Raw genomic sequence first — 20,606 nt, forward strand, 5'->3', positions numbered from 1 at the left:
AATACTAAAAATGTGCTATTCAGACACAACAGCAATACAATACATTTTAGTTTGACAAAGAGGAATTCAAATGACAGGAATTAAAGTTCAGAATGAGTCGTCCATGTAAGCAGCATCAATTTGAAAATGTCCTTGTTGTTTGCGTTTAACACTTCATTTATTCTTACACACTGATTATACTCTAGGAGTGGTTGCAAAGTGCGTGACCTTTGAAATTAATCCCACATACCAAAAGGGTTCTGCACACTTTATAAATGTCCCTTAGCTCTCCAGCTGTTCAAAACCATCTATTTGTTTGTAAGAGCACATGTTTATGAATGGATGTTGTCAAAAGCATACACTCAGATGGGGATATATATATGTAATCAAGAGGTTTCTTTGAAAATATACTGTATATGATTTGCATTTATGGACTGTAGTCTTTCCAATGTTATGGACAGCAGAGATGTTCTGTGACAGTAAAATACTCAATGTCAACCAGTCCTATAACTCAGAATAAGTAAAAATTGTAAATTACAGTATTGATTAGAGTATTAAGAGTTCTGGCAGCATACAGAATGATTTAATGGCATGCACAGATGAAAACATAGATATCTCAGGAATCAACTTCTAGCCATTGTTTGGCATGATGCATATATCTGGAGTGTATAGACAAATTAACAACAACAACACAATGGTTTGATCTTGCAATTGCAATTAAATTAATACACATGGATGACAGCATGCAAGCAGGCTTTTTAACACGTGACAGACCTTTAATGTTATACATAACATTTTTTTTTTCCTAATTGCATCTAACACAGTGTCTTATATTGCTAATATGCAGTTACATTCAGAAAGTGAAATGAATCATGAATTTTGCAAAACTTAAAACAACAAATTAACATTGGAAATACTTTTTCTTAATCCCAGGCCATCAGGTAGTCCCGTCAATACCTGTGAAAATTATTCCTTTTTATCAGAAAAATATTAAAGATAGTATTACATTGATCTTAATCATTGTCAACTACACAATGGTACCTGTAATAGTTGGGTTTGAAGGGGCCATTTTTGTTGAGGCCCATGTACTTCGCCTGCTCGTCTGACAACTCAGTCAGGTGGGCATCAAAGTTAGGTAGGTGCAGGCTGGCCACATACTCATCTAGAAAAGAATGATATATTATTCCATAACGTTCATGCAGTTTGACTTCCAACATTGCTGATGTCTGAACACTAGGTGGCAGCGATGAGCTTCAATCAGATTATGGCCAAAGTGACCTCACACAAGGATGATTTATGATGAAGGTTAATGAATATAGTAGACCGGGTATCTTACCCATCTTCTTAGGTAGCAGATACACATCCTGTTTGTATCGTCCCTCTGGAGCATTGAACAGCTCAATCAGAGCCAAGGCCTGCAGGTTCACAGAAACAGATAATATTAAGAAATTGTAATGAAAACGATGTTGTTTAAAGTTCTCTTGGAATTATTCATTAATAATTTGGAATTGACAAAGGACATTTTTTTTGGGCACATTTCTTCTTCCTTCATTCAAATGTGGTTGCATAAGCTCAGGAGCCATATTTGTTTAGAGTGTAGAAGTATGTCGTATAAAGGAGAGTCGGGTTTAACCAGACACCTGAGTGGTAGCAGTGATGGACAGAACAAAGGTGGGCACTGTTGAACAGCTCAGGTTGAGGAGCCGGCCCTGCAGCGACGAAAAGAGAAACAGAGGAGAGTGGAAGACAAACAAGGTGAGATGTTGACACAGAAACCCATCAGACAAACGCCTGACATCACAGTTGTAGAGAGTTAAAATACAAGTGTTTCACTTCCTAACAGCTTGAGAATAAACCAGAAGAACCAGAAGACAGCATCATGGCCTGAGTAACGTCAGATAGATTTCACGGGCATTGGTGCTGCAGACAACAACTCCCATGATCCAACGTTGGAGCACGACGTCAACAAACTACGTATTTTGTTATTGTTTTGATGAAGCGACCCCTGGCGTCATAAGTATACTTTGAGTGTAACAGCTCAGATTATCTAACAGCGCAAAGAAATTGATATATTCAAACCTGAATACATTTCTCGACTCAAATAAAATTTCTCGCTAGAAATGTTATTAAAACGCATTTTATCTAAAAGATGTCCATCTAAAAATAAAATAAATATTACCATTTTGCATGCAGAAACGTGACATATTGTTTGCTGTTTCATCGACCAGTTGATAGGGGCCGCTAAATCAGCAAACTCTCTTATGGGTCATTTTGGGTCATATTGATCAAAAAACAATTAAGTTGGAGAACAGGCTGGAAAATACAAAGAAGCTGGGCATCATCTTTCATGTCCATGCATTGCGTGAAATGTTGTGTCACGCACAACAGCTCAGTAAGTGGATACACTCCAGAGAAGTTCTATACCTCTGCCAGTAGGACCACCCTCTTGCCGTCCGGCCAGATGATGTGGTCCACCTGAGAGCGTACCCTCTCCCAGGTCAGTTCAGGACTGCGCAGGCTTGCCTGTGGATGCATACAAAACAACTTAGTTACTTCCTGTTATACTGAAAAAGGCATCCGAAAGTAGACACAGAAGCCAAACTGAACACACACGGGTCCAGGCTAGGGTTTGTATTGATCCATCGTTACCCACCACGTCAATCTCTGTGTTTGAGTGTCCCATATTGCACACGATACAGCCGTTCTTCATCCGGTCTAGCTGTTCCCTGGTAACAACATTCTTGTTGCCTAAATGTAAAGGACACCAATTGAATTGATGAACATGTGAACAGGGTTGTTTGACTTTCCCTCTCAAGAAAATCGACTGGATAGTAACAAGGTTAGGGATTCATGGTGAATAGCCATACTCTATGCTAAAAAACACTGCTGTTAGAATAAATGGCATTGGTCAATGTTATTGTTATATTGGCTCACTACATAAAGAAACATTGATTTTCCTCTGTTGTTTTTTATGTTGGATGAAATGTGACTTGATTTAAAGGTGACTGCAGGAACACATTTCCATAAATGCATTATATTTGTTAACAGATTATTTTATTTTGGTCACCATACGATGATGCTAATAGGATATTTGTTCAGTAAACATTTCCAGGCTTGATGCCTTATGAATGATGGAGGGCAGTATTAGCGGAGCTGAATGGGTGAGCTTACCAGTGCAGGTTATCACGAGGTCCATCTGCCGAATGACCTCATTCAGTTTGACCACTCGGAAGCCATCCATGCTGCGTGGAAACAACCCAAAAAAAATAATAAATATGCTTAAAGCTAAAAATAGACATAATTAAATCATAACAAACAGCAGCAACTCCCACCCACGGACGCAGTGAAAAACAAGTACCAATTCAATAATTTCCATGGATGAAAGTACTAAATAAAGGTTATCCATAGGCACCGCATTGATCTGCGAATAGATGAATGAATGATGATGAAAGCGCTGGTTTGTTACCCACCAGCCCTGCAGAGCACAGATGGGGTCGATCTCTGTTATGCACACGATGGCTCCAAGCGCCTTGAGGGCAGTACAGCAGCCTTTTCCCACCTAGAGACCAGGAGGTCAGCACAACACAAACACACAGTATGAGTATGAACACCCACCCACAACCCGTGTTCATCTCTCGATGACCTCATTCACACTGCAAGCCTAAATGCTGAATTCCCATTTTCAGTGTTACAGTTTTGTTTTTAAGTTCATCTGCAGTAGCGTTGATGCGGTGTGGAAGTTTTCACACTGGTGGATGTTTTTCAAGCAGTACAATTTAAAAACAAATGGGTTATTAAAAAAAAACGACGGCATAGCATCCGTAGTATGAGAGTATACTACAAATAAGGTTAATAAAGTTTTGATTACATTTTATTGCAGGACTAGTGCTATTCTCTTGAAAACATACAAGGGCGGGATCGTCTGGAAGGATCATTATTAACCGCCATTCAACATTAGTAATATGAACTAGTGTTTTCACGCTCCATCCTCCTTGTAGTGTCACGTGATTTCCAATATGAATGTTCACACGGAGTTCAGATTGCAAAACATCTGACCTGTATCTGATTTAGGACCATGTACGAAAATGCCCAAATCAGGATTAAAACCATCTGATTCCTTGTGAATTTGAAAAAATGTAATATGAGGAATCAGACCTGCAAAAAATTCTAAATTGGGCTACTTTTGATTGCACTGTGAACAAGGCCAATGTGTTCCAATAGAGTTTGACTCACCTCCCCGTAACCGCACACAATGACCTGCTTTCCTCCAAACATTACATCAGTGGTTCTCTTCAATCTAGCCAAAGAAAAAGTCCCCATTACCATCATTAAGTATTAAGGGAGCCCATGCATAAACACACTCACAAACATAAGTTAGCAACATGAATCATAAGCGGTGATTACATTTAGATTGTTGCGTTAAACAGCACATTATCTCTGGCTCACCCATCTAGGATGGATTCACGGCAGCAGTAGAGGTTGTCGAACTTCTGCTTGGTAACAGAGTCGTTGACATTCATAGCAGGGACGCACAGCTTGCCTGCCTTCGATAACTGATACAATCTGGAAAGACAGGGTGGTGTGAGCCAAATGCCCACACATGCGGTTTGTGACATCATACTTATTGTCAGCGAATAATAAGTCCTATTGAGAGTTCATAATCAGCAGATGTTGCAGACTAACACCATCAGATCTCCATAATGAATTTCCAGTCAGAGCAGGCCGGAGTTTACAATTCAGTGTAAACTGTGGACTAATTGGCTCTGGCAGTGCCTTTTAACAACGATAATTGTTTTCTCACATGCTCAACCCAGTTGGCCATATCTCCCACCTCTACAAACCCCCTCTCCTACTATAGTGATTTAATCAGACGTGCAGCTGTTGTTAGAATGACTGGATGATAAAGGTTCATCTGCTTGTTCATTCAGTTTGTTTTCCCCATATTTATACATTTAAATAGGATCTAGGATCCGTGGAGAAGAGTGAAGGCCAATCTGACCTGTGCACCCCAGTGACACTCTCCTCCACGATGCCGCGGGCCTTCTTGAACACGCTGGGGTACTTCTTATAGACCCAGTGGGTGAGGTCCCCCCCGTCGTCCAGAATCTGGAGCACAAAGCAAAGGGAAGGAGCAACAAAGCAAAGGGAAGGCGTTGAGACGCTGAACGGCCGCAACAAAGAGTCCCTCCGTGGGGACGCCTAGAGACACGCACCATGTTGGCCTGCCAGCCCTCTGTGTTGACACAGCGATCGATGCACCACCAGAAGTCGTCCTCCGACTCCCCTTTCCAGGCAAATACAGACACCCCTAGGACACGAGTGAGAGAGAGAGAGAGACATCAACAGAGAGAAAGAGAGAGAGAGAGACATGCATGCACCACTTTGGAATTTGCAAGTCAACAGTGCTGAGCAAAAAACCCAGAGGCAGGTGGTCAATGTTTTGCTCTGGGTCATTTAATGCAAACAGCTGCCTGTCTTTGCCTTGACTGCAACGCAGATTATAAATTAAAAAATAAACGCTGTTTGCTCAGTCGTCTGCAAGTGAACACTGGTTAGCATTTGAGAAATTGCCTTTTTGTGTGCTCATGTGGATACAGAAAAGGAGAGACAGAAAAGAGAGGGAGAGAGAATAGGGTCAGCCTGGCTGTGTACCGAACTGGTCCATTAGCCGTGGCTGTGTTGACAACATTTATCGCGGCTCACCACTCTCGGCCAAAGCCGCCGCCACCTCGTTCTGAGTGGAGTAGATATTACAGGCCGTCCAGCGACACTGGGCGCCCAGGGCGACCAAGGTCTCGATCAGAACCTAACAGACACGTAAAAGCACAACTGAAACCGGTGGTCAGGCATAATGTGACCACGGTCAGAGACACAGCAGGAATCAGCGAATGGGGGTACATACTGCAGTCTGTGCTGTTATATGGGTGCAGCCTACGATCTTGGCCCCGGCCAATGGCTTTTCCCCCTGGGCTCTCTTCCTCAGGGAGATCAGGGCAGACATATCTGTAAAGCAGACGAGAGGAGAAGGGTGAAGTAGGAGTTCAAAATGATGATGACAGCAGCGTGAGGTAAACGGATTTGATGAGAGGTCTGAATTTGGAACAAGCTTGTTCTGTATGAGAGGTCTGAAAGTAAAAAGGCTTGTTCTAGATGAAGGGTGCGCTGTTAACAACGAAAAAATTCAGGTTGGTTGAAGTACAACGACCTCCACAGCTGGGGGTGTAAGCATATTACTCAGAACACCACTCGTGTGCTACTTGTGCTGGCTCATCACTCTCCCGGCTCTGGGGAGAGCACAGCGGATGGAGGCGAATAAAATAGGACTGTAGAAAAGTTAGAGATGGCGAGGTAAAGTAAAAACCCAGGCAGTCCATTTTATATGGTTCTGGTCTGAGAAGAAAAAAGCTTGGATAGCAATTGTGGATCCCAACAATGAAACGTCTGAGAACGCTACAAAAAGCTAAACTGGAGTTTCCCTCTGACCTGATTATATTGAACCTGCATTCTCACACTGGGGTTAATGGATCCATAGGGATTATGAGATTCATCATTTAGCAAAAGTATAACCTCTCTAGTTAACAACACATCCCGAACACAGTGTGGATCTCTGACACACACTCTGTTCAACGCCTCATCTCTGAATGAATATCTCAGCTGTTACCTTGTTCTGCGATTTCAATCTCACGTCGGCCGAACTCTGCCTGTTTGATGTTCTTGACACAGAAGTCGCTGCTACCATGGGTGTTGGCCTGAGTCTTTTCGCGGGGTGAGGTCTCATCATCTGAGCTGTCAGAGTAGGAGGCAGCTGGGGAGACGGGGGCATAAAAAGGTCAGCATAATGAACACAGGGGTGTGTGTGTGCGTGCGTGCATGCGTGTGTGCATGTGTGAGGGGTATTGTTTTGTGGCCAGTGTTAATTTGGCATAGAAACAAGAATGTACATGCATAGGCTACCTGGAAGCACACCTGGAAATATGATATTGTAGAAAATGCAGCCAGCTTGCTCATCGCTAATAGCCTCCCCACACACACATCTCTGCAGTACCTGAGCTGTAGCTGTCAGTGGAGGACTGAGAGATGGACCGGGACAGAGAGCGCCGGCCGGCCTTGGTGGGGTACTTGCTGAACTCCTGCTTGTCCTCTGCGTTGGCAAACTGGATCTGCAGAACACAAAAGTATCAGGTTAATGCTGCAGCACACACACACAATAGTCACTTAATAATCCACTTTACTGTCGATGATTCATTGTTGGTCAGAGTCCGACTTGGCTACGGCCCAGCCAGTCAGGCAGTGTCGTACAGTAGAAAAGAACAACACACTTTTTGCATTTTAGAAGAAGATTACACCTTAGGACTCGTTCCTTGCTTAATATAATAGGTAGTAATGGACGCTTCTGCCATGTGTTCCTGTTGAGCACTGCACGTCATTCGGTGCGCACCCTGGGAGTCGGGAGAGGTTCCAGACAAATATGCAGTTTCATATTTCTGTGCCGAGGTCAGGCTACCTGGCATCCATATGTCAGCGGAGGGTAATGACAACAAAATGCCCCATGGAAGAGCATTGGGACTTTCACTACTGTGGTTATACACAGGTAAGTTGGCCTCACTAATGGTAACGTCATAGGTGTCTTTTATTGTTGGCTATGAGGATGTGTAAAAGGAAGACTATGTCAATTGAGCAAACAAAAAACACATGTATGTTTACACAAAACCTGTAAAAGAATGTAGGAATATGTCTAAGTATGCCAGGGAAGCCTCCCTAAATTAGAAATGCGTCTTATTACCGTTAGGTTTAACAGTTATTACATTAATTACTAACACATAAAACACATGGTTTAATCATAGGGGGTCACGCAAAGTGCCTATTTTTAGACACTCTTAATCTCCTCTGATGTGGGGAAAAAGTGCCTCAGCAAAAACATGACATATGTGTAATCACAACAGATTGATAATGTTTATTTTTATTTATTTTTTCGCCAAGCGAGGGAGAGGTCCCCTGAATGCTGCGACCACATGGATTCAGGCAGACAGCAGACGGAGATCACCTTCTGGACGGCAAGGGAATAGGAAGAAACAGTCAGGCGGAATGTCAGGATGGCAAAACGGGACTCACATGAGGATAGGCTTTTGTTTCTAAGCCATAAGCCATGGATATAAATATATTTAGCCAAATGATCACAGACTCACTACAGGAACATCGTATCGGCTATTTGAAGTATCAAAACAAATTATATCTATTTACAAAGGGAGGAGTGAAGATCAAACAAACTATTTAAATATTTACAAGATCTAACAAACTATTTACATAAGCCTATTTAAGAGTGCACCACGTTGACCTTTTTTGCTTAAACACCTTAAACCATGTCAAACGAAGCTATCAAATTGCCCACCAAGAAGTTCCAAGTAGATAAATCCACACAAAATACAGCTTTCTGTGTAAAGAAAGGTGGGGTAATGGTTTAGTACAGCCGTATCCCAGCAACAATATAAAGCAAATTGGGTTCAATGGTTATATGGCTAACTTAAATGACAGTGGCCGGTATACAATTAGCCTTATTTAAAGCTCTGTGTGCTAGAATAAGCCGTGAGATCGGACAAATCCATGCTAAGAAACTCTGGAGCATTCTCACTAGCAGTCAGTTGTCACCATTGGAGAGATTAGGTAGAGTAAGCCAGATGTCCTGTCAAACCCTCTAAATCAGGTCAACGAGGGCAGCAAGCCTGTCGACATGTTAGACTCGAGTAAGAAATTAGGGGACTTAATGATGCCATATGCAGGTGGATTCCCTGAAGAATTATGCACGCCTTTTTCATCAGACCAAAAACATTATCGATGCCACATAAATAGATCAATGCTACATGTTTTCATTTAAGGCCATGATGATGAATTATAGTGAAATTAACCTTTTGTATGAGCATTTCTTAAAAAGCTATTAAGAAAAAATGTTTTTCTATTATTAAATCATCTCTGCCCAGCTTATCGGGTGTGAGTGAAGTGTTCAACCCAATGAGACCGTAATTGTTATAAATGAATTGGCCATTAGAAGTAGATTTGCTGTATTGTTTACTGACCTCGACAAATATCTTAGTCAGTATCGTACAAATTTTCCAAATAATATTCTGTGTTAATATAGTCTTATATAGTAATTTGAGAACTGCAAGATTAAAATAGGAATAATAACTATTTGTATTTAAAATACATTTCCAACCAAGTTTCAAGATGTAAGCTATTTCCCCTATCTACCTACCACATTTGTTTTCATGTTTGGACTGAAAACAAATGTGCAGCGCTACAAAGTTGACACAACACACAGTTGTCAGATCCGAAATAGGGGAATGTCTTGCCAACAATTAAGAAGCTAGCCAGGTAGGTAATTTGAACTAATTTGACAAAAACATATATTATATCTTTGTTCCTTCAATATCGTGCTATATTGAAACCAATTCTGTTTGTAAATGAACAGAATTGTTGTACTTATTGTTCTACTTTAAATCACCAAAAATACCCTTAAAATCATAATTTTGTTAATGCTATACGAATATATGAATAATACAGACAATAACTTCAATGACAATGATTAACAATAATTATGAATTGTCATCTTAGTTTTCACTGCCATCATTCTATAATAGAAAATAACATTCCTTGAATGAATTAGAGGGAAATGAGTTTCCCTAACGGAAATTCATAGCCTAGAGAACTTACAAATTACAATTTTAACTTAAAAACGATCGAAAAAGACATGATCAGATTTAAAACATTTAATACGATTTGGTTGAAAGATGAATATTTGTATAAAAAATAAAAGAAAGATGAAGATTTGTAATCTGTATCTGTATCATCTCTCATTATACTCATCCGAAGATGTTTGTACTGTGGGAGAGACCCTGTGGAGTGCATATAGTCACTGAAGGAACTCAAGAAGCCTGGGAGGCCGAGTAGACGACGGTGATCTCTGTGTGGTGCTGTTTTGGTTTGCGGTGTGCAATGTCTCCTCACACCTTGTGGAAAACTACTTTCCGTTTACTTTGAATCCATTTGCTCTCTTGGGGATAAAAGATGAGGCTCTATAGCTAGGTGTTTGTGTTTCAGTGTCAGTACTGCATGTGCAAGTAACTGAAGAACCTACTACTCCAGCATTTCAATGTATTGTAATGGGAGAGCAAAGCTTGATTATTTTATGAACGATTCACCACTTAATTGTTTAAGATTGAGGTTTTTAATTAATGTGAACTGTTGGAAGGTTTAACGTTGGCACACTGTTGGCACACTGGAAAGTTGACAGCCTGCTTAATTCGCTCGATAGGAGGAAAGAATAATTTGGCCTTTTATAGTTTTGTTAGGACACATTCAAACAATTGATCACAAACAAATCAGCCTCATTGCTGATAATAGACAAAACAACAGACCATATATATATATAACATCCAGAGAAGAGGCATTATTTCCAGACTCACCCGCTCCCTGCCGTGCGCGTGTCTTTGTGCCATGACTTGTGATTGAGTCTGTGTTTTTTCTCCTGTGTCCATGCATGTGCCTCCCTGAGCCTATAGTCTATTGTGTGGTGGAACTCAGTGTTCCTGAGGCTATTATCCCAAAACCCAGCCAGCCAGCGCCGGTGGGAGGTTCTTCTCGATTATCATCATTCTAATGGCCAACCTGGAGAGGGAGAGTGAGAGTCTGGGGGGGGGACCTGCCTAATCCAGGCCCTCTTTTCCCTTTTTCTGGTTTGACCGTCTCTTCATGTAACTCCCTGTCTCTGCTGGGGTCATAGGCTAAGGTTTGGACTTTCAGGAGACCACCAGCGCATGTAGACACACCAAACATCATGCAGATAAAAGAGATAGACAGTTCATATCCTCTGTGTATTTGTTTCTTTCAAACACACACATTCAGACACACAAGCCCAGACACACACACTGATTAAGGCGGTTTACAAAGGGAGCTGAACTTTTAACCTCCTGCTGCATCAAAAAGTTACCTGTTCCAACTTATCCTCCGTCTTAATACTTAGACGGTCCACTTCTAGGTTTCTGATGGGCACAATGAGATGTGGATGTCTTTATCGGGGCAAAAAGCTTTGTTAACCTCAACACAAGCTGGGTGGACACAAAATATAATTAACTTCACCCCCCAAAACACATTGTGACCTTCACTCTGTGCAGCAACCTTTTTAGTGTTTATGTCACTATATCATTAGAACAATGTTTGTATTCAATGTTAACATCAGGGTAGGGAGATTGTTTCTGCCTTAGCTCAGCAGAAACACTTTGAAAGCACAGTATTTAATTTGAAGCGCTGTAAAACTGTGCAGATGAGCTTTAGGCCACAGTTATGGCAACCTTTAAAAAGGGAACCGCAGGTTAAGGGTGTGCTTTAGGTATTCTGAGAAAGCATCCATGGTCAAAATAGAACCTTTGTCAAGACTCCTGACTCAGTACAGTGCAGAAACACATCCACATCATATAGATAAATATAGTGGGTTAATAATGAATAATTAATAATTACATTTACATAGTGACTCAAACTGACAAAGTGAGTTTGGAAGATATCATATCCACCTGTAGGACACACATGGGTTGAGAATAAGGTTTACAGGAATAAATAATTGAAGAAAGAAGATTCCTGAGTCTGTGCGAATCCGTGGTACCATTTCAACAAACGTTGGTTTCTGGATTGCCAAATCAGAGGAGACTTACTGATGTTGTAGGAATATACAGTCACTGAGGCCCATAACCAGCTGTGATTAACTTTTGAACTGAAACAGAGAAGGATTCTGCCCACCTAGGTCTGTTTAACTGGGGCGACCTGCAAGGGTGACGAGCTGACATAGCGCAACATGATACAGATAACTTTCATATCGTCCACATTGTCTTTTCTACCTCTTCATTTTGACCATATTTCGTGGGCCTTGTATTGTTCCTCTTGTGTGAACTGGGATCTCACATTTCATTGAACAAAAAATAGTTTTACTTTTTTCAAATAAACATATTGCAGCCAGCAACGAATAGGCGTTTTACATCTGATTCCCTGAGCCTGCAAGTGCGCCTATCTTGTCAGAGTGAGAAGGACAGTTTACGGGCGAAATGTAAACAATAGATATTGGTTTATATTCCTTCATAGGGCTTTGTGTTGAAAATAACTACCTCGGTTCTGGTTGAGTAAAATGAACATGGTCCGCATGACATCACTTAATACAACGGCTTCTTTAAAAAAGAAAAAATAATACAGGAAATTTAACGTCACGTCGGAAGCCTATCTGAGCGGCGATCAAAGCAACGGTTCTGCCGCAGCGCAACACTGCGATAAGCAAAATAACACCTCTGCAGACTGCATGAACACCAAGTGCCCCACACTGAGGGACGCGTTATCGGTCTGCCTTTCGCTAGACTTTCATCGTCATATGAATACATTTTGATTTATCTATGTCAAAAACTTTTGAACACAATTAGTGCAACGCAAATGTCTGCACTATGTTTCTTCGAAAGGTACCGGCCTACTTGACATCTAGGATAATCTAATCCGGTCAATAGAAAAGTTGTGTTTCCTCCTGCGATGTGTTTTTATGTTCTAGAGAGAGATCAGTGATCATGGAAAACCTGCACGACATCACTGAGAGCTACCCGGGACGTACTGTGGCTTCCCCGGGAATAAAAGCCTACTGGAGAGCCGTATTACTGTCACACACTTAGCAAATGACCCGACATCACGGCGCTTACCTTCTTGACGGATTTCAGAGTCGGGACCGCAGTGAACGCTGCAGACGGCAGCTCCCCGACGTTCATGTTCATATCGCTGTTCTTGCTCACAGTCAGGGATGAATATTTCTCTGCGACATTCTCGGTTTCTTTCACATATTTCGTCGCCTGTTTGACGTCCGTCATGCCTTCCACCACCGAGTCAGTCATCGCGTTAACGGTGCGAATCGGTTAAGAGGACGAAATAATATTGTATGATCTCTTCGATCTGGAGCGAACAGCCTTCCCTAGTAGTCTCCTCCTGGCGTCGGTTTGTAGAAATGTTCCAACGGGATGTGGTTCTGGTGATTTCAGTTTGACCTTCAGCCGAAATTTGTTTAATGAAATGGTGTCGGCCTGTATCCCAGCGTCATTACTGTACGAGCCGGCAGAATCACATGTTGTCCCTGTTCGCTGTCATCGCCAGACGGCAGTAAACGCACACGCACACGCACACAGACACACACACACACACACACACACACACACACACACACACGCACACACACACACACAGGGGCCGATGTGTCGTTGGAGTGGCATCACCTGAACGTGCCAGTGTGTGTGTGTGTGTGTGTGTGTGTGTGTGTGTGTGTGTGTGTGTGTGTGTGTGTGTGTGTGTGTGTGTGTGTGTGTGTGTGTGTGTGTGTGTGTGTGTGTGTGCGTGTGTTGTGTCGCCCAATCAGCGTCATCAGATTTTTAAGGCGATAGATGTATTGCATCAATGTTATCATTCTGTTACACTGTATTACTGAATGTTTTTGCCTATGCCTTCTACGTTTACATGCCAGGACAACCACAGCAGAACAAACAACATTGACCCACATCTATTTTCAAATGGACGTGACCGTGTACATGCAACACGGACTTTAGTTTTTTAGTATATGTCCTAGATACATATGTATCTTGGACATATACTATGTATGATATAGGACCGTTTTTGGTGTCGGGGTCAAGGTCGCCCTTCATCACAACGGGAGGGAAACAGCTGGCCCACAGGGCAAAAGCAAAACTCGGCTTGCCTACGAGTTTACTTTTGACACACAATCGTTTTCCGTATTGTTCAATTTCCTGTGTATATTCTTTCATAAATTATTAGTTGAGGATATAACAATGGAATGGCTGAAAATTGTATCCTAGCTCTTGCATTTGTTTTATGTTAAGTATATCCTGTGACTGTCTCATGCATGGTCAAACCCAAGCCACATTTAAGGCTTTACAGTTTCTATACCTAATACTTTCCACCTCGTCCTGACTTAACGCATTTGGTCTACTTATTAGGCCTCTACCTAGTTCTGCTAAGCAGGAATTCTACTTCAGAATTTAACATTTAAGCAAATACTTTTTTATTTGTAAAAATAGAAGTAGCTCTAGGTATAATGAAAACGAAACCTTGAGTTATCTGGTATTTGTTTTTATTTTCATTTAAAAAAAGTATCATTAGGGACTGAATAGGATGAGAAAGAAAAAAAAAAAAGGCTTCTATAATTTAAATAAAAAACACCTATAGGTAACTACATGGATATAATGTGATGAAACATTAATAGTCATAAAAAGACATGCCCATACAAAGAATTGGGCACCTTATCAAGTATAACTGATGCACACAAAAAGGAAGAAATTATATACAATATGGTTCTATTAGATGTTGGTTTCTCAGTGGACCAAGGTAATTCTTTCCCACATTATTGTTCATACAAATGAAAACTTTACATTAAAAAAAAAGAAATATTCAGGGCAGATGTCATACCTTTTTTTACACTTCCTGTACCAGCTTTTAAAAAAACGAACAATCAAAACAAACAATGAAAATGTGGCCCTTTGATTAACCAGAGTATGAACTCGGTCGCCTATGCTACCAAAGTTAGCTGGATCAAGCGCTGGTTGCGGCGTACCTTCACATTTGAATGACGTCTGTATAAATAGCTCCTAGTATGAGATAACCCCCGACCCTCGGCTGAGAAGCCACTGAGCTGCTGAGGCTGAGAGGGAGGCTGGAGGCTGGACCCCACCACACACCCACACACCCCCACCCCCCCACACACACACACACACACACACACACACACACACTTTAAGGCCAGGCCAGCTTTCTGGAAGAACATCGTAGGAGTTCACAGAGAAAATAATAGTGTGGGCAGATGGAGGGGGAGGGGGTTGAGATGGATGGGAAGATGCAGCGGGGCAGGCCGGGTTGTGGTGAGGGCACTCCCAACGGGGTGGCGATGTGGTGGTGTTCACACCAAAGAGGCGTCGCGGTGGCCTGCTGGCTCGTCTATGACACCCGGATCATCTGGGCCACCGTCTCATCTGCTGCTGCCTGGGCCGCCTCCTGCTGCTGCTGTGAACGAGAGTGCCGGAGGGCCAGAGAGAGGAGAGGCAACAGATTAAATGGTCATGTAGAGCTCTTCTAACACACACACACACTAAATGGAAAAAACATCCAACAATTAAAGCACAAATGCAAGTGCCCTTAGAAAAACGACTTTGGGATTTGGTTACTCTATTCCCCGTGTGGATCCAGTATGAGGAGAGCTGTTCGTACCTGTGCCAGGGCCAGCGCCATCTCCTCCTTCTCTTTGGGGGAGAAGAACCGCCCACCGTCTCCCCGCTTCCTCTGCATTGCGTGGCGATGGCGAGACTCGTGCAAGTATTTCTGAGGGCAAACAACCAACCTCTTATTGAGCAGGTCCCTTCGTTAAACACGGACCCGTCTTGGAATCAAGATACATGTAATTAAGGAGCATGTAAACAACAGTAATGGCTCCGGCTCAAAGATGTTAACAGGTAGGCTGCAGTCATCGGGGTTCGAACCCAGATCCTTTCGGCTGGGAGTCAGATCCAAAGACTCCCGAGGGTGTGAAGGAGCGGCGGTTCGACCAGTGCATGCGCGGACAGAGGCTTTCCCCCAGCACAACGGCTTCTCCCCTACCCTGCGCTCCTTGGGGATCTTGCCCTCGGCCTCCAGCTTGGCGCGGGCCTGGCGGCGCTTCAGGATGCGGTGGTACTGCTTGGCGTTGACGTACAGAGGCTCCTCCTCCAGCATCTCAGCCCCCGGCAGGGGGATACGCTGCATGGTGGGCACCGTCCCACCCCCAGGCACCATCTGGAGAGGGGGGGGGGGGGGGGGATGGACAGAGTGTTAGAGCCACTGGTAGAAGAGGGACAACAGCCACAGGAAAAGAGGGGTAGAGATTCATTACAGGGACACCATGACGGTGACAGTATGTCAGTGAAAAGTAGCCAGTTCCAACAATAAAACACAGCAGATTTTAATGTGGCGGTTACAATTGTCATTCTGGTATATGTAAATAGTCAGTGATCAATGATCGCCACAATTCTCACCGTTCACAAGCATTAACAGAGTTCAACTACTACAAAAATGAAAATGTCCAAAACCATGTGCTCTAATCGTTTTAGTCTTTATCCACCAGCACCTGCTCCCCGTGTGAGGCCGTGCAGACGATGGGTAAAAGAAAGGTTCAGATACCTCTGCTCCCTCTGAGGGTCTTACCATGACCATGCCCCCTGTATTCATCATGTTGCCCGAGACAGGCAGGGTGACGGTCACAGTTCCCTGGCCACTGTTTGTGGTGGTGGTGTTGGCGCCCCCTGCCTGTACGATCTGTGCACCCGCCAGGCTGGAAGCAGGGATGGTGATCATTCCTGCCAAGGAGAGCGATGAAGAAGAAGAGTTGGTGCCTGCCATATTCAGAATGTAAGCCTCAATGATGAGAGATAAATATAGAGCACAGGCTAGCGTTGCGGCCAGGAGGGTGTTCTTTTCCCAACCCTAAGGTCTTTGGTTCAATCCCCCCCCCCCCCCATGTTCACCGCCCACCTAAGGTGCCTCACCGCCTACCTACTTCTTAAAGAAGTGTATCGGAAATGAGTCTAAGTAGCACAGGGCCTACGTAAATACTAGGGCTGGGTATTGCCAGGTACCTCACAATTCAATTCGATATTGATCCAATTGCTTCGATATCGATTCAATAATACGTGCAGATGACAAAAATACCTAAATATTATTTAGAAATAACCATTTCATTGTGCTTTAACTAGCAAAAAGGAAATACACCATTGTATAGTATTGTTCCTGAGCTAAACTTTCAGCATGAAAGTAATAATCATAACATGGACAAATGTAAAAGGGCATGTACATTTAGGGATACTCGCTTCTAGATTACAATGAATGATTTTTTATGGAAATAAAGCGATTTATAAAAATGTCTGATTCTAAATTGAATCGAGAACAAATAAATTGCAGTGCATTGATGAATCGTCATATTTACCCAGTCCTAGTAAGTACACATTAAAAACATTTTAAAAGTGTCAAACAACCGAACAATGGGTTTACCTTGTTGCAGGACGGTGCCGTCTGCGTTCACAGGCTGGTAGACAATGGTCTGTCCGTCGGCCGTCTGGGCGACCTGCTGGCCCTGCACGCTGATCTGCTGGCCCTGTGTGACACATGAGGATGTTAGCTTAAGCCGGGAGATGGCCAGAGGTTTGGCATGCGACAACACGACCTCCCCTGCCCCCCCCCCCCCCCCCCCCCCCCCCCCAGATTCCCCTCACAAAAGCCCCACCTGTGTGTAGGAGGGGTGGAGGGTGACTTGGTTCTGGCCTGCGGTGATGGCGGTCTGGGGCTGCTGGATGATGATCTGCTGGGGCTGGCCCTGCTGCCCCCCCAGCTGGAGGGTCTGGCCCCCCTGCAGCTGGATCTGCCCCGGCTGCAGCAGCTGGATCTGCGAATGCATAGGAGAATGTTAACCTTATTTTATAAAACACATTAACCCGCCTGGATCCACATTTCGTACAGGAGAATGTTCAAAACACCGTTAGCCGGCATGAGCTACACATTAACCAGGAGGATGTAAACATTAATATGACACATTAACCAGCCGGTTCTCTAAACGTGAAGGAGAATAGGAACATTAATAATATGCAATAAGCAGTTGGACCAGATGCAATTCCATTTCATATATCATTCAGAGAACAGGGATGTAGAGAAATTATCCTCCCAAAACAACGCTTCCCTTATCCTTCTAAGCATTCTTTCTTAAATCACATGTTTCTCTGTCACCCTCCTAAACCCCCTGCACTCACGTGCAAACACACACAGACACACCAACTATATTGCAGCCGATATATGTTTTGAAGAGAATATATAGTTAATTTGATTTAATTATTATTTATAATATTATTCTTTAAACAAATCGTCTTAGTAAGACAGTCAAATACTGATTTACAGATATCTCTGCGTATCCCTTTAATCACAACTCTGAATATCATTAAATAGGCTGTTAGGAAAAAAAAGTAAGTAATTATTGTAATATCTAACGACGGTCAATGTTATTTAGCTTTGAGTGTGTTTCTGAATAGTTTTTCTTGCTCATTTTAAATAACGTTTCTTCTTGACATACGGTCTATAATATGTATGGCCTATTTCAAACACAATTCGTTCTTTGCAATTATATATGTCATATCATCTCATCATCTTTCAGGAAATGCTGTGCAGCATATTTAATCAATTTACAAATCGCAATTTATAGCTGAAGGATTTATGTGAGGTGGTAAAGTACTGACCTGTTGCAGTCCCTGGGTTCCAGACACGGGGACTTGCATAATGGTCTGTCCCTGCCCCCCAGACATGGCCTGTACCATTATGGGTTGCCCTGATGACGTAATGAGCTGCCCTCCACTCACTTGCACCATGAGTGGCTGGCCTTGAACCTACACAGAGAGAGGCAGTAGATGTTAAGGGATATCAAAAGGTGAAGATCTAGCGAAACACTATGCAATCACTCAGCACTACCACCAACTAAAATTGCTGGTAAAATCGTTTCAACATTTGTTGTGATTTCAGCTTGCTTGGTATAAAAAAGGTACACACAACCGGCATTCACTTAGCAATGAAACGGAAAAATAACATGACATGAGATGAGTCCGGTGTGACAGCCTGTGAATGAATATGAAACAAGTACAAACACCCAAACACATTACAGATCACCTGTGTTCACTATGAAAAAACCCTGAGACTGTTCGGGTCATTCATAAACGCTTAATGAAACATGGAATAGGAGCCCTGCTTCAAAATGGCGGTGTCCTCGTCACAATGGGGCAGGTTTGACTTCTCTGATATCTCTGTTTTTTGTTTTTAAAGAGCAGCAGAATGCGGAGACTTTAGCGGAATGCAGAAGACTTTTCCAGCCATTTGAAAAGAGGCCTGAGGCGGAGCCCGTCACATCATGTGCGACATGCTGCACTAAGTCCACGACATGCAGCCTGAGAAGCTACTGTGCATGCTAGGGGAGTGGGTGATTTGAACAACCAAAGTGTGCTAAATGGGTCATGGAGCCATGGCCTGGGACATAGCATGCAGACTTGAAGAGTGGAACACTGGTTGTGATACGGTGACACAGGGCGGCGGTCCCACCACTACCTGGAGTGTCTGCACCTGCTGGCCTGAGGCCGTCACCACCGGCGCGTCGGTTTGAAGCTGCACAGCCGTCACTGTACCCTGCGCCTGGAGTCAAGGCAGGAGAGCTAGTCTCTGGCAACAAACTCAAATCTACAAGCGTGTTAAAGCGGGTGTGGGGGGACTTTGTTGTTGTTCAGGTGTATGATCAGTTGAATCCTCCTGTGCTCAGTTCCAACTGTACTTACCAGAGCAGTATATATAAATGCTGTAATCAAGCATTCATTGTGACATTCCGTGTTGCTTTTTCTCAACTCTTATGCTTACCTGTTGGATCTGTCCATTGCTGGTCTGCACGACTATCTGCTCCCCAGTTGTGGTGGTGGCAGTTGTGTACTGCTCCATTGCTACTTAACGTCAGTCCTAATCAAATAAATTATATACAGAATACATATGGTCAAGTCTGGAACCAATCTTTGGTGAACTGTGAATTAGTGGCATACAAACATGCGTTACCCAGTCCCCCCTTGTTTGATTGCTGATTAATATAAAATATGTACACCAGATGGTTATGCGCTTTACTTCCAAGGAGGGATATTAAATAGCGGTAACGTTAGATGGTTCGTCTTGTTATGCTATATGGGGGGCGTTGTTTTGGTCAGTCATTTTCGTGAACCCGCCAGGCTAGCCCAAGTTAAACAATGCAGCTTGTGGCGTATTATCAATAGCTTGATTCACGGACATGTTCGCGGGAATCATTTGTTGTTATGTACCCAACATAAACGACGTCTCCTGACCCTCACGCCGGGCCGTGTTTAACGCGTAATCAGCCATCTAAACCATTCCTTTGTTTGAGAGAATTTAGCTAGCTTGCTTAATCACGGCAATCATATTTACACAACAGCCAAGGAAGGGCAGACGGGTCTGTAGTCGACAATGTATTCTATTGTGATTAGTTTCGACCGCAATCATTGTGCTATTCGATTTAGGCATTTTGTAGAATTAGTAATTTGGTTGGTCCATGACAAACCAATCCGTGTTGACAACTACCAATGCCTTCAATCGGGTCTCCCTTACCGTATCTTCGCTGTCCGGTGTCCCTCTGATTGGCCCGAGTACAGCTCTCTGAAGCCCAATCACCAAAGTGAGCGAACAAAATGGCGCAAATGAAACAACAGCAGCGTGGAGGAGGTGGGGGCATTGTGGGGGAGGGGCCGTTCAAATCATAAAATCTCCCCTCCAGATCTACACCAGCAGTGCTCCAAAATGGCCACCAGATGGCAGACATTCTACTCTACAGTCCAGTCATAAACGGTTATAGCTCGGTAATAAAGCAATCAAATGTATTACATCTGAGTAGAAAACTAGAATTACAACCCACCCAAAAAAACATTGATCTGCTTTAGCTACATTATGTATATTGTTCTGATTCCGCTTTCCAGTATGCAAATGAAGAAACGGCAAACCAC

General features: G+C 43.1%; 2 protein-coding genes across 8 annotated transcripts; both read right to left on the reverse strand.

Moving 5' to 3' along the window:
• Nucleotides 1–385: 385 nt before the first annotated feature.
• On the reverse strand, nt 386–13,139 carry ahcyl1 (adenosylhomocysteinase-like 1). 2 transcript variants are annotated; one of them, XM_056589407.1, is made up of 17 exons: nt 12,699–13,139; nt 7,025–7,139; nt 6,641–6,784; nt 5,882–5,982; nt 5,683–5,785; nt 5,193–5,287; nt 4,979–5,085; nt 4,426–4,542; nt 4,213–4,276; nt 3,450–3,538; nt 3,151–3,221; nt 2,633–2,727; nt 2,404–2,502; nt 1,620–1,688; nt 1,316–1,394; nt 1,021–1,141; nt 386–936 (listed from the first exon to the last, which is right to left on the reverse strand). In XM_056589407.1, the coding sequence occupies exons 1-17, from the start codon at nt 12,885–12,887 to the stop codon at nt 930–932; spliced, it is 1,665 nt and encodes a 554-aa protein (XP_056445382.1). In that variant the 5' UTR covers nt 12,888–13,139; the 3' UTR covers nt 386–929. The 2 variants fall into 2 exon arrangements, with proteins under 2 accessions (XP_056445382.1, XP_056445390.1); XM_056589415.1 differs by lacking the exon at nt 12,699–13,139 and adding an exon at nt 10,437–10,551.
• A 984-nt stretch (nt 13,140–14,123) lies between these two features.
• nfyal (nuclear transcription factor Y, alpha, like) lies at nt 14,124–20,390 on the reverse strand. 6 transcript variants are annotated; one of them, XM_056589446.1, is made up of 10 exons: nt 20,215–20,390; nt 19,465–19,560; nt 19,162–19,245; nt 18,306–18,452; nt 17,306–17,464; nt 17,074–17,176; nt 16,231–16,382; nt 15,649–15,822; nt 15,262–15,372; nt 14,124–15,054 (listed from the first exon to the last, which is right to left on the reverse strand). In XM_056589446.1, exons 2-10 carry the CDS (start codon nt 19,540–19,542, stop codon nt 14,992–14,994), a joined length of 1,071 nt encoding a protein of 356 aa, XP_056445421.1. In that variant the 5' UTR covers nt 19,543–19,560; nt 20,215–20,390; the 3' UTR covers nt 14,124–14,991. The 6 variants fall into 6 exon arrangements, with proteins under 6 accessions (XP_056445421.1, XP_056445400.1, XP_056445412.1 ...); XM_056589425.1 differs by having other exon boundaries at nt 14,124–15,057; nt 20,215–20,381; XM_056589437.1 differs by lacking the exon at nt 20,215–20,390 and adding an exon at nt 19,911–20,028 and having other exon boundaries at nt 14,124–15,057.
• Between the last annotated feature and the right edge of the window lie 216 nt (nt 20,391–20,606).

The sequence above is a fragment of the Gadus chalcogrammus genome, chromosome 1 (assembly GCF_026213295.1).
Source record: "Gadus chalcogrammus isolate NIFS_2021 chromosome 1, NIFS_Gcha_1.0, whole genome shotgun sequence".
NCBI classification, from domain to species: Eukaryota; Metazoa; Chordata; class Actinopteri; order Gadiformes; family Gadidae; genus Gadus; species Gadus chalcogrammus.

Bases quoted from the DNA above. Each gene is read 5' to 3' on its own strand.
- nfyal (XM_056589425.1), bottom strand. From the start codon at position 19,542: ATGGAGCAGTACACAACTGCCACCACCACAACTGGGGAGCAGATAGTC. The intron at 15,823-16,230 runs GTAAGACCCTCA...CCCCCTCTCCAG, and splicing joins ATACAGGGGGCATGGTCATG to ATGGTGCCTGGGGGTGGGAC. The intron at 15,373-15,648 runs GTAGGGGAGAAG...GTTTGCCCTCAG, and splicing joins AGATCCCCAAGGAGCGCAGG to AAATACTTGCACGAGTCTCG.
- ahcyl1 (XM_056589407.1), bottom strand. From the start codon at position 12,887: ATGACTGACTCGGTGGTGGAAGGCATGACGGACGTCAAACAGGCGACG. The intron at 3,539-4,212 runs GTGAGTCAAACT...CCTGGTCTCTAG, and splicing joins TTGTGTGCGGTTACGGGGAG to GTGGGAAAAGGCTGCTGTAC. The intron at 1,395-1,619 runs GTGTCTGGTTAA...GTGAACCTGCAG, and splicing joins CCATCACTGCTACCACTCAG to GCCTTGGCTCTGATTGAGCT.